At 38.2% G+C, this 14,301-nt stretch overlaps 1 protein-coding gene across 6 annotated transcripts in view; it reads right to left on the reverse strand.

Annotated features, from left to right (window-relative positions):
- Positions 1–14,301, reverse strand: part of LOC136864441 (sarcolemmal membrane-associated protein) — a 700,905-nt gene that overhangs the window by 168,942 nt on the left and 517,662 nt on the right. For all 6 annotated transcript variants that reach the window (XR_010859312.2, XM_067141439.2, XM_067141440.2 and 3 more), the window contains one exon: positions 8,110–8,287. Coding sequence is in view for 5 of the 6 variants with exons in the window: in XM_067141439.2 (XP_066997540.1) it covers positions 8,110–8,287 (178 nt within the window). In the remaining variant the exon portion in view is untranslated. The remainder of the gene's footprint in view (positions 1–8,109; positions 8,288–14,301) is intronic.

Below are 14,301 nucleotides of genomic sequence, written 5' to 3' on the forward strand. Positions count from 1 at the left end.
TGATTTCCAACTAAGGTAAGAGCCCTTGCCACAGTTGCGTGATAACTGGAAAAGGCCCTGAATTCTTGAACTTCACAGGATAAATTGCACTTTCGGGGAACAAGCCATTAGCCTCAGAAATGCTCAGTTTTGCTTGCCGGGTAGCAGTGAAACTGCAGAATAACACAATGAGCCTGTTTGTGCTGATATTTCAGATTCCATTTAGAAGTTAGAAATGTATTTCGTATTAGTTGTACAATGACTGGTAGCGAATATATGTCGCGCGATAGCCTACATCTGGAACGTAATCATGTGAAGTTGCCCAGCATGGTGAATATTTGTCTTGCGATAGCCTAATTATGGATACAGAAAAGGTCATAAAATTCCTTACCAATGAAGACAAAATTAAATTTTGTCGGCAAGTTGACTGGCATCTAGATCTTCAAACGTGCGGAGTTGGCGGAATGTTGAAAGTCGCACCTTCCAGTTTTGACTCGATCATTCTAATCGATCTTTTGTCATTCGAAGTTTAGTTTGATTCAAAATTACGGCCAAAGTCATTCTGTTGCAGTCACACATGGCCGTGTATAACCTCCAATTCATTGTCTAAGTGGGTGACCAGAAAAATGATGTGTAATAACCCACTGGTCCGAAATAAAAGGCTTTCTCTAGCATTTGTTTTAGAAAGAGAGCGATCTACAATAACAATTCTATATATATTTATGGCCCCGTTCAATTGTTTTCGTATTTGTTGTTTGATGTTTTTAACACTTTACAGTACGCTATTGTTGTTATAAGCCCTAGCGAAATAAGTTCTCATATTTGTCCTCTCTTGTTTTTTCACCTCTTTTAATACTCTCTTCTCATAGAGTTTCACTGTACCCGTGGATATGTGATGTAAAATCCCCTTTAACCAAATTAACATCACAACAGTCAAAGGGACATAACACCAGCAGCTCTACTCAACCTCGCACATTTTCATTTTGACTTTTAATATAAGAAGCTACAATCACGTCTACTTGCTGATATAAATATAGCTACATTTCTGATGAGTACTTGTCTTATCTTTTCACATAAGATTAACAACTTCAACAAACAACTTTGGATTTTATAAACAACTTTGGATTTTAACTTAACCACCACTAAAAGTCACTTTTTATCCTAAATATTACACACAACATCTCCTTATGGCATCTCCATAATAAGGCACCATATTTTACCAGATTTCATTTCAACGCAGTAATTTACGTATTTCTTTTGAACTTTTAACTCACTACTTGTTACCACATTTAAAAACAGGACATTCGTAAAAATTTATAATAAGGATTGATAAGACTTTTTCATATGAGTACTTGTAAATACTGTCTTCCACTTGCTAGTCTTTTTTAGACACATTTGTACCTACAACAGAATCCTCTTATTTATATTTTAGACCTCCATTAAAAACTACGAATAAGAACAATCCACTTGCTAGTCTTTTTTAGACATTTGTACCTACAACAGAATCCTCTTATTTATATTTTAGACCTCCGTTAAAAACTATGAATAAGAACAATCAGGATCCTGATTTTTCATTCTTTCAGGTATGAGATTTTTATTATGAGTGAAACGTCCCTGTATCTAATATGTAGAGTTTGTGGTTTTTAGCATTTGCGATAAATCTAAAATATGTTGAAACTTTGTCAGTGTATGTGCCTTCATCATATATGACCCCTGCAAGTGGTTTTCAGCGATTTCAAATTAGCGATAAAATGCAAAATTGGTTCAAAATGCAAAATTGTGCAATTTATGCAAAATAGATGCAAAATTCTCTGTTATATGCGAAATAAACGTATATCTTTTTAACAATGATGTATTTTTCTTAAAAATAAGATAATATGTTGTTAATTTTACGGGAAAGAATTATTACGGCATCTTAAATATTTCAATGTGTGGAATATCTTTCAACAGCCAAAGAGCAGTGCAAAGAACAACTAATCAAACAGCTTAATACACTTTCAAGCACACGCCATCATTCGCTTTGTATTGACCCTTGATCATAGTCGGTTATTCTTGACATAGGTATTAGTAGTAGTTTTGTTTTAAAGTACAGTAGCGATTTATTGACTGGTAGCCATGGGTAAAAGCAAAGTGATGATCAAACAGCGAGCCGAGAGTTACAAATCAGAACATTTTTATGTAAGCGATACAAATATATTGATGTGCCGACTTGGCAACCAAAGACTTGAATGGAAGAAGAAAGTTGTTTTGTAGAAATACTGCAAAAGCAGAAACTAGAGGAGCGATTTTTTTCACAACCAGCATGCGAACAATGTGGTGTCAAGCCACAATAGGAGAAACGGATAGAAAGACAAAAAGAGTAAACAGTGACAAACAAACGTTCATTGAGGATACTGTGAAGATGAGCCTGCAGACTAATATCCCCATCCAACATTTTTGGACGTTACTTATATTTGTGTTTAAAATACATTTACACCATCTTGAGTGGTACAGCCTAACTTACTCTGAAATATTCATAAACTAGCCTATATCCCCCCTCATCCCCCCAAAAAGAACCACATGTATGGTTATTTTGAAGTATTACGATTGCTATACAGACTTGCTGAATTTTAGGTTAGGTCTCTTAAACTTTCGACCAACAAACATGCGGATGCACGCTTCCTAATATGACGACTCCACGTGGAATTTAAGTTTGGGTTATACTAATTTTAGACCAAAATAAAAACCAAACAAACGTGGATGGACGTTATTTTAAAATGTTACATTTTAATAGATCACCTAGGAAGTAAAATAATCACTTATTTTCATGTATATAAAAGGAAGTTTATAGGGAAAAGCTTCAAAACTCGTTCAGTGATTCGCTAGGCCAGCACTACACAAAATGTTTAAGTATTTGTCCTTACCGCTAAACTTTATTATTATTATTATTATTATTATTATTATTATTATTATTATTATTATTATTATTATTACAATGTTTAACGAAATTTTATTGGCCCTATAGCTACGTCTCAGGATCAGGAGATCTGCCTCAAGGTACTACTCTTACTAGAGAGTATGCAGATTCAGCAAGGGCAGAGGTGAATGCTGCATTGGCTGGGAAACCCATTGCAATAATCACAGACGAGACGTCGGACAACAGAGGCAGACGTGGTGCTGTTCTATTCAGGACGATAATGCCAAATGCAGAAGAACAAGTTTATTTGGCAAGCAATATGAAGAAAGAGGAAATTAAGTGCAATTTAAGCAGTGTATGCTTACATGCATAACTAAGCTCTCGAAGCACATGAAATTCAGTGATACTAACGTATTTTCCAACGAAGTGTGCAATTTATTTAATCCTGCAGTTGCAGGACAAAGCAGTGCCCTGGAACCCAAATCACTTGTGTCTTTGAACCATAAGTTGCAAAATTTTAGAAGTGTCACTGTTGATCAGATTTTTGAGGGCTGCAAGGCATATCACCAACAGATGCTGCAGAACATCAGAATTGAAAATACACTGACACTCTTCAAATGTTGATGGCACTTAGGTTAAAGTTTCCTTCCTTTGTCTCGGCAGCACTGCAGTGCATTTGGCCCCCTACGAACAGTGTTGATGTAGAGAGGTTTTTTTTAGCAAGTACAACATGAGTGTAACTGATACGTGGTCTTGAATGAAGGAGGACACCATTCAAACAATTGGCATATTGTACTTCAATCATCATTGAAATTCCTCTTCCTTGTAGATCTGTTGTACTGTGATAAATGAATACTTTCAGAACAGCATTTTTCACTTTGAAATTGTGTTTGTAAATTTGTAAATATGCATATTCGTGAGTGTGTATTAATACTTCTTGCAGTCTTATGTTGATGTTTGTCTTAGTGTATTCAAAACTGCATTATGAGCGATGTGTGATTAAACAGTATGATTTTACTTCCAACTGTTGTGTGTGCAATTTTGCAAATTAAGTCTATTTTTAACCAATTTGCTACAAAATGCTAAATCTGAGAAGTACAGATGCTACAAACTGCTCGATTTGAAAATCAAAACGCTAAATCTCTGATTTTTAAATACTATAAACCACGAACTCTACTAATATGTTAAGATATATTTCTTAAATTTAAATAAAACACCCTAATGTATTGAATAAGTGGAATTTAGAATCTAGTATTATTCTTTGACTTTATTTCTCCTTATGTTGGAAAATCGTATCTAGTGTTTCTGTATCTCTGCTGGATAGTTTTTATTTGTGTACTCAGCAGTACGTTTTCTCACTTAATACGTTCATTTTCCTTGTCCCCTGCAGAAACGTCTTAACGAGGTTTTACTGTAATCGTTTTCCCACTACAGTGAGTCATTACTGCAGAACTGATTCATCAAAAAAGTACTTGGACCCTAGGCTTAATCTTATTTTGATGTATAGACTATTCTTGATGAGCTGGAAAAAGAAGATCGTAATGTAAAACCTCCCAGACAATCACTGTACAGAAAGGTATTCAGACGAGACTTTTGTCTCAGTCTCAAGCCTCCCCAAAAGGATATATGTCAAACATGCGACAGGCTAAACACGCTAATGGAAGTGGAAGAGACACTTAGACCCTAGCGAGGTAGAAACTGAGAAGCTATTAAGATTAAGAATTGCACCACAGGAGGGATGAAACTGCAAGAAAAAGGATATGGAAAATTGCAAGACTGAAGATAATATTACAGTATTGTTGTTTGATTTGCAGAAAGCATTACTGCCAAAACTGACAACAGCTGTTGCATACTAAAAACGGCAACTCTCCTGCTTCAATCTGGGCATACATGATTTTAGAAGTGGAAAGGAAACAATGCATTGCTGGAATGAAGGTATAGCTTCAAGAAGAGCTCAAGAGGTGGCCTCTTGTATATTGAAGTATGTTGAATCTCATGACATTGGTCCAAAGATGATAGCATGGTCTGATTCATGTGTGGGGCAAAACAGGAGCTTTAAAATTACAAGAATGTGGGTGTATTTGGTACAGAGTGACAAAAATAATATTGAAGAAATTATCAACAAATTTGCAGAACCTGGTCACTCGTACTTTCCGAATGACAGTGATTTCGGGGATATAGAGAGAAAGCTATGGAATTAACCAGAAATTTTTGCCTCAAAACAGCTTTGTGATATTACTGAGAATGCCAGAGTAAAAAAAAAGGTAAATTTGAAGTAGTAAAAATGGTTCTACTGGCTTCAAAAGTACAATGGAACTGCAAAAAGCAATTACTAACAGGAAAATAAATCTTTCTGGAGAAAAGATTCAGTGGCTGAGGATTAAGGAAATGAGATTTTTGAAAGAGAAACCAGGGATAATGGAGTACAAATACACTCACAATGACATGGGAGAATATTCTTCAGTAAATTTCAACAAATGACAAAAAGCTCGCCACCGTACTCTCAGTTAAAAGCAAAATAACCTGAAGTGGACAGATACAGTAGAACCTCAAAGCATCGTTCCCGAAACTGTCGTTTTCCCGTATCCATCGTTCAATTTATTCGGTTCCATATAAACCAATGTTAAATTTCCCTGCATCTATCGTTTTATCGCATTGATCGTCACAAAATATTTGTCCTCGGCCACAATTTTCCCGCATGGAAGAAAAATATCTGCAAAAGTTTTTTGAATTTAAAGACACAGCTGAATACTCTTAGCATATAATAGCGGCAACCTGTTACGCGAGAAAATACAAGCAATTACGAGTTGCTACTCTTGAGCAAAGTCTCGTTTGCTGGAGTGTTGTGTGCAGCTTATTCAAGCCAACGCTTCTCCTCGACCCACTAATCAGCCCCTAGAAGTATTCTTATTTACAAGAATTAAAAACGGAGGCACTGTAATACTCAAATTTGCCACCATTTTCTGCATTGCTATTAGCTGGTCAGGGCTGCCAGCTTCGATGAAAATGAGAAAAATCATGCAGTTTAAAATAGTCACGGCGTGCACCGGGTATGTTTTAATTAGTAACAGGGTTATTAATCGCATCGTAACTTGTGATGTGTGTAGGATCCTACAGGCCTGTTAACCACTTTGTTGCCCCCTGCCCAGTTGTCTTGTTACAAGCCGGACCAATAATCTTTGCACTAGCCTGGTCTTGAAACTAATTCCTAAGTTGCCAGCATCACTTGGTGCATTGTGACATCATCCGAGGCAAGCCATGTGAATCTCTAATCTCTGTGACATCGTCCGAGCCACGCCATGTGGGATCTCTAACCTATTGTTCGCGAAGGCTCTACAGAATCTTTACTCAAATACAGGCTATCGCCATAATATCCAGGCATATCATTAATTTGCAATAAGAGAAATGACCCTGAAGGTTTTCCAATTACGAGATTTACGGAAAAGGGAAAGAAAACTGCGTAAAAGTCATGATTTTTTGTTTTCATCGCGTATATCGCGATTGCAATAGTTTGATACCGTTATGTGTAATATGAGCATGTTCGGCTCCATGGCTAAATGGTTAGCACGTGTTGGCCTTCAGTTCAAGAGGTCACAAACAGGTCGGGGATTTTAACTTTCGTTGATTAATTCCGACAGTTCAGGTGCTGTGTGTGTGCGCCAACTTACACATTAGGATTCATCTTAGGTAGAGCTGCACTTTCATAAGAGCGTAGATCGCCTATCACGTGACAAGATCTGCACCCGGCTTCGGAGGACACACGCCATTATTATTATTATTATTATTATTATTATTATTATTATTATTATTATTATTATTATTATTACCACCATGGTTTTTTTTTTTTTTTTAATGTCGAAAAATGCTCAAATACAGTACCCATATTTATTATTTTGCTTTCCCCCTATTTATGTCACCAGCATTTATCGTTTTCCCACATCAATTGTCATTTTCCCCCTCCCCCTTGAAAAGTGATGCATCGAGGTTTTACTGTATTCAAAATTGTTTCCCTACCATATAAAGTTATATAATATATAACATATTATGTACCGTAATTACATTATGTGCTGCAAGGCTCAAAATGCTTGTAAAAGTTTTTCACAACAATGATGCACCATTCTACATGTATATAAATCTTTTTGAATAAATAAGTTGCTGCAAATTTACAACTTCAGTCTTTTTTTTTTCTCAAAACTAACTGAATGTTGCTTAGTTCATTCTAGCATAACACCACTCAAATAGGCCTAAGTGATATGAGTAAAGAACTGTATATAGTAAATAAATTACAGGATTGTGAGCAACTATAAAAAGACCCTGACAATATTGTGAGATGGACAGCAGACAATGGTATGATGGTAAACGGGATAAAATATCAGGTTCTAAGCCTCACCAATTAGAAAAGAAATCTCAGTTTTAATTACTGCGCTAATGGGGTGAAAGTACCTACTGGGGACCACTGTAAGTACCTAGGTGTTAATATAAAGAATGATCTTCACTGTGATAATCAGGTTAACAAGGTTGTAAAGAATGGTTACAGATCTCTTGATATGGTTGTGAGGGTATTTTGGGGTTGAAGTAAGGATGTAAAAGAGAGGGCATATATGTCTCTGGTAAGACTCCTAATAGAGTATGGTTCCAGTGCATGGAACTCTCACCAGGATTACTTGATACAAGAACTGGAAAAGACCTGAAGGAAAGAAGCATGATTTGTTCTGGATCATTTCTAACAGAAGAGTACAGTTACAAAAATGTTGCAAATTTTGGGCTGGGAAGACTTGGGAGTAAGAAGACGAGATGCTTAACTGAGCGGTATGTTCCAAGCTGTCAATTGAGGGATGATGTGGAATGACATTAGTAGATGAATAAACTTGAGTGAAGCTTTAAAAGTAGAAAAGATAACAATATGAAGATAAAGTTTGAATTCAAGAGGACAAATTGGGGTAAATATTAGTTTATAGGGCAAGGAGTAAGGGATTGGAATAATTTGTCAACAGAAATGTTTGATAAATTTCCAACTTCTTTGAGAACATTTAAGGCGGCGGCAGCGGTGGTTTCCAAACAATAACATTCTACTTTTTATAAAACCTTATGAAGGACCAGGAAATAATCTTACAAAAACTGCATAAATCAATCTCTTAGCGTCAAATTAAAATGATATATGGAACAAAATAAACTATATTCCCATGGAATTTTAATTGACAGCTATCGTATATAAGATTCAATTTCCAACTTACGTCTTAGTAATTCTGCAGCTTCCGCTTGTTGGTCAGCTCTTTCAGTTTCAACTTGCACTCTTTCTTGCAGCTGAATCACTTGCTGTTTCATTTCATTTGAAACCGAAGCCAACCACTGCATTTGAACTTCTTGTTGTGCTGATGTGGCAGACTTTTCTCCCACCAATGACTGCACAGCCTACAGAAAAATCACTGAATTTATTAATAAGAAAAGCTGTATCACACTATCAAACTCTTCTCGTAGTGAATGGTCTTTTATCTCTATGGCAGCATCAAAAAACCACACAAAAATACAAGCCATTTCATTCAAGGTAGTACTGCATCACCAGCAAATTGGCTCCTAGGACAATAACAGGGCCCAATGAATTTGCTATAGATGGGAAAGAGATGCAGATATGCAGATGGATGTCAACATGAGCAGCTTAAAATTGGAAAGAGACAAGAATGCAAAATATTCACAGGAGATTTTCAAAAAATCATTTTTATTTATATCATACTAGCTGTCATATACGTTTTCAACAGACCATGTGATAGGATCACGTAAAGGGAGAAAAGCAATGTGATTCATGGATGCAGTAAAAATATTAATATGGCAGTCTGTCTGTAAAAGGACAGACACTTTAGTAAATACACTACGAGGACGGTTTGAAAAGTTCTCAGAATCACCGCTAGATGTCAGTGCTAGAGCAACGAGGTTCCCGCGCAATAATCACACATCCTTTGTGAGTGAACACATGGCGCATCAGTGCTCTAGCTGCAGGAGTGTGGTAGTGATGACTCTTTGTTGTTGTTCCCACGTAGTGATTTGTGACAATGGATAAACTGAGATTCGAGCAGTGATTAAATACTTTGTAAAGAAAGGTATGAAAGCAAAGGAAATTCATGCTGACTTTCAGAACACACTGGGGGACTCTGCTCCTTCATTTTCAACTGTTGCCAAGTGGACCAGCGAGTTTAAATTTGGTTGGGAGAGCTTGTATGATGATCCACATAGTGGACGGCCAAAAAGTGTTACGACCCCAGAATTTATCGCAAAAGTGCATAAAATGGTCATGGAGGATCGTTGACTGAAAGTGCGGGAGATTGCTGAAGCTGTAGGGATGTCTTCTGAAAAGGTATATTATATTTTAACCGAAGAATTGGGTATGAAAAAATTATCCGCAAGATGGGTGCCGCGGCTTTTGACATTGGACAATAAACGCACCAGATTGGAAATGTCCGAACAAAGTCTGGCCCGTTTTCAGTGCAACCAACAAGATTTTTTGTGCCGGTTTGTGACTACAGATGGAACTTGGGTCCACTACTATACCCGAGAGACAAAACAGCAGTCAAAGCAGTGGAAACATGCTGATTCACCACCACCAAAGAAAGCAAAAGCAGTGCGTTCGGCCGGAAAAGTCATGGCCTCAGTTTTCTGGGATGCAAAAGGCATTCTGCTGATAGATTATCTTCCTACTGGCCAAACAATTACGGGGCAATACTATGCAAACCTCCTAGACTAACTGCAGGAAAAGATACGTGAAACAAGGCCTGGTTCGGCAGGGAAAAAGGTCATCTTTCATCAGGATAACGCTCCGCTGCACACAAGTGTTATTGCCATGGCAAAACTTCATGAACTGGGGTACGAATTGTTGCCACATCCACCTTATTCACCTGACTTGGCACCATCAGACTTTCATCTATTCCCCAAGCTGAAAATTTTCCTCGGTGGACGGAGATTTTCTACAAGGGAAGAATTGACAGCCGAATTGGAGAGGTATTTTGCAGGCCTGGAGGAATCTCATTTTCGAGATGGGATCAAGGCATTGGAACATCGCAGGACCAAATGCATTAGTCTACAGGGAGACTATGTTGAAAAATAAAAGCAGTTCCACCGCGGTAAGATACTTAATTCTAGTACATTCCGAGAACTTTTCAAACCACCTATGTATTAACCAAAAACTGAGACTAACATAAAAGGTGTGAAATACACTGTGGGTGTAATTGAGTACTGGTAACTTTAAGATACTCATCCTCTTAGTAGAAGGGATATCGATCTATTGGAGAGCATCGGGTCCCACTACCTGGTGCTTTCATAAAAGGAGAATTAGAAGACTTGACTTGACTTGGCTGTATGTGAAACACCCGAATTTCCAAGCTCTACCCCAGCAATATTGTGTGCGTTTGGCCCTGCAACTTATTGAAGGACATGACAAAGGAAACACTTACGGGGAACTGAAGTTGTTTAAATTGGAAGGGACGATTGCAAGGAAATAAGGCAATGTGGTATAAACACAGGTTCACGCATTCCAGTACCTGTTAAAATATCAATCTCGATGATATTCCTTTGTAAGATCCTTCCTCTTAGGCAAGTACTGTTAGACAATTTTGGTGTTTACATTCCTCAAAAGCATTTTTTTTTAAAATTTCATGTGGCTATTCCTAGCCAGTTGCAAACCTTATAAGGCAGACTCACCAACGAGGGTGGACGGCATCTGTCGTGTAAGGGAATGTGTGTTATTGTAGGGGGGGATAGTGTTGTGTGTGTGGTGTGAGAGTTGCAGGAATGCAGGGGATAGTACAAACATCCAGTCCCCCAGCAAGGGGAAAAAACCATTTAATGTTAAAATCTCTGACCCAGCCAGGAACCGAACCCGGAGCCCTCTGAACAGAAAGTGACTACACTGATCATTCAGCCAAGGAGCCAAACAAAATCATTATTTTCACCCTTATTTCCAACGTGATTTCACGTGCCGTCAGGCCAGGTACAGAAACTTCAAGTGGATAACGAACCAAATCATTGTCGTTTACGACCAAGTTAATTAACATGCACTTTCTTTATTTGCTTGGAATCCAAACGGTTTTCTCATTTACTCATTCTATGGAGCTGAAATAGCTTGTTCACAAAGCCACGTAATTTCAATCACCATGCATATTGTGGATATACAGGAAAATAACAATTATGATATCCTAAGGCTAAATGATTTTAGCCAATGTTGCAGGAATACAGGAAAATAACAATTAAGATATCCTAAGGCTAAATGATCTTAGCCAATGTTGCAGGAATAGCCATTCCTTTATGATGTTCTATTTCCAATTTACAGTAGTGCCTCATTCAATTCCTCTTCTCCCAGACCTCCAAGTTGTACATTCATGGACACCATGAGAAAAAAAAAAAAAAACTTTTCAATCAATGATTATAAGCAGTATTCCTTCAGTGAAGCTTGCATGCACTTCGTCCACTCTTGTTCTACCTGCTTCAACTGACAGTATTCTTCCATGTCCCAAGTTTCTCCTCACCACATAGAGATGAGGTAACTCCCCAAGATTGCACATCAAACAGATGTCCGCTCATGGCCCACTTTAGGACAGACAATACACTTAAGTATAGGGACTGATTAGCCTATGTACTATGATAAAAATGTATGAGGCATGGAGGATCAGAATTTACTACTCCTCCTTTCTTCGTTTCAAAGGATTCTTTGGTGAGATTAACAACAGAAAACCACAAGAAATAAAAACATAGAATCATAAATATTTCCATTATTATTCATCGCAGAATCAATTTGCACTGCGCAAAAGACTGCAAATTTAATTTTCTACAACTTTTGTTATTTAGCATTTATGGATAGGACCAGAAATAACGTGGATGTTTGAGAATTAATTTTCAGACATTCCCCAAAACTATTATTTTACCCAGAGTTAAGAAAAATATTGATACCATACATTGCTGTGACTTAAAATGCAGATTTTCATTGAATTCTGTTTAACCCTTTCCTCATGATGCACATACACACATACATACAAAGTGGTCTGAAACATCAAAAAATCCCTGGAAAGCTCGTACATTCCTAACCCCCCTCCATGGCACTACAGCCCTCAAAGTGCCTTGGCCTGCCAAGCGACCGCTGCCCTGCCCGAAGGCCTGCAGATTACGAGGTGTCATGTGGTCAGCACGACGAATCCTCTCGGCCGTTATTCTTGGCTTCCTAGACCGGGGCCGCTATCTCACCGTCAGATAGCTCCTCAATTCTAATCACATAGGCTGAGTGGAAGTCGAACCAGCCCTCAGGTCCAGATAAAAAACCCTGACCTGTCCGGGAATCGAACCCGGGGCCTCCGGGTAAGAGACAGGCACGCTACCCCTACACCACGGGGCCGGCTGTACATTCCTAACAGACTTCCTTAATTCGAAGTCGGTCAATATATAGTCTATTATGGATCTGGTACCCCTAGCCTCCCATGTGTAGCGGTGAATAGCATTATGCTTGAAGAATGTTTTTGTAACCGTTAAACCCATACTAGCACAGAAGTCCAGCAAATGCTTCCCATTCCCATTAGTTTCCATATCTCCCCCACATTTACCAATCACCCTTTTGTATCCTTCAGTTCTATTTCCAACTCTTGCATTGAAATCGCCCACTGGCACTATTCTATCCTTGCTGTTGACCCTGACTACGATGTCACTCAATGCTTCATAAGACTTGTCAACTTCATCCACATCTGCATCCACACAGGGTGAATACACTGAGACAATTCTCATCCTAATTCCTCCAACTGTCAAATCTACCCACACCATTCGCTCAATTACATGCCTAACAGAAACTATGTTGCGTGCAATGTTATTTATGATAAACAGCCCTACCTCATACTCTGCCCTTCTCCTTCTAACACCTGTCAAGTATACTTTATAAACTCCTATCTCTGGGCCGATGACCTTCGATGTTAGGCCACTTAAAACAACAAGCATCATCTCCTCTCTCTCCCTCGTTATCTCCCCTTAACTGAATATCACTCACTCCTACCTCATCCAGATGCATCCTCTTTGCTGATTCAGCCAGTTCTACTTTCTTTCTTCCTTCCATAAGCCCCAATAACATTGATAGCTCCCCATCGAAATCCATTTCGTTCTCCAAATTGTTTCCAAGAAGTCCCTCACCTGTCAAATGGGAGTTGGGCTACGGTACTCCCATAGGTCTGAGGCTTCCTTAAAATGTTCTGAACTCGGTGAATTCATGAGGCAGGATGCTACCCTACTTACACATGGTCCAAGTGAGGATCTTTTCTCGTAATGGGTTAGGGACCACGGTGAATTGTATAGCCTAGCCGCCTGAGCACAACAAAGGCCATGACTCAGAATATTCCATAGCACCTGGTATCCCGACTCTCAGGACCACTTACTAGGCCACTGAGCCATTGCTCATGGTTCACAAACTATGACATGACTACAGTAACCCACTATGAACCGTACAAAAAGAATGTAGTAAATTAATTTGTGAAAGAACAAAGTCTACCTGAGACAACAAATAGAATCAATCAAAGATAACTACAGAAGCAGGAACATCCGCAAGATGTATGGAACTGTCAACACAATTAAAAAGGGATTTCAACCAAGATCGAGTATTATGAGATATAAGTCAGGAAATTTAATTGCTGACCAGGACAATTTATTAAATTACTTTAAGCAATACTTTGATTCCTTGCTGAATGGCGATGATCCAGAAACCTGTACTGGTAAACCATCTAGTTCTCGATCAGAACACCAAATACCAGAACCATCATATCAAGAGGTACCGGTATTAAAAAGTATTATACGTTTAAAAAACAATAAAGCTTCAGGAAGTGACAACATTCCTGCTGAGCTTATTAAATACGGTGGAGAAAGATTACGTAAATACATACAAAAGATCATTCTAAGGATATGGCACGATGAAGTTATTCCAAAAGAATAGCAGGAATCACTTATTGTCCCAATTCATAAAGGAGGGGATAAGGAAGAACTTCAAAATTATCGTGGCATATCTCTTGTAAACACAGCCTACAAAATTCTGTCTTTTACTCATTTACAGCGTTTAAAACCATTTGCTGAAAATGTTTTTGGGGACTATCGGAACGGTTTTCGAAGCAACAGATCCACTACAGACAACATATCTGCAATTAAGACTATTAATGATTAACTGATTAACATAAGGAGTCGGTTCATTATCTCTCTATAGATTTCTTCAAGGCATGTGATTCAATCCATAGAGAAGGGTTGTGGAACATCATAATGGTGTTCAGCTTTTCCATAAAATTAACATGTGCAAGCTGTGTATGAATGGTAATGTTAGCTGTGTTTTGCTCAAGGGCAGAAAATAAAGTTCCTTCCAGAATAAAACTGGTCTGAGACAAGGGGATGCACTATCTGCTCTTCTATTCAACATCGCGCTGGAG

The sequence above is a fragment of the Anabrus simplex genome, chromosome 2, assembly GCF_040414725.1.
Source record: "Anabrus simplex isolate iqAnaSimp1 chromosome 2, ASM4041472v1, whole genome shotgun sequence".
NCBI classification, from domain to species: domain Eukaryota; kingdom Metazoa; phylum Arthropoda; class Insecta; order Orthoptera; family Tettigoniidae; genus Anabrus; species Anabrus simplex.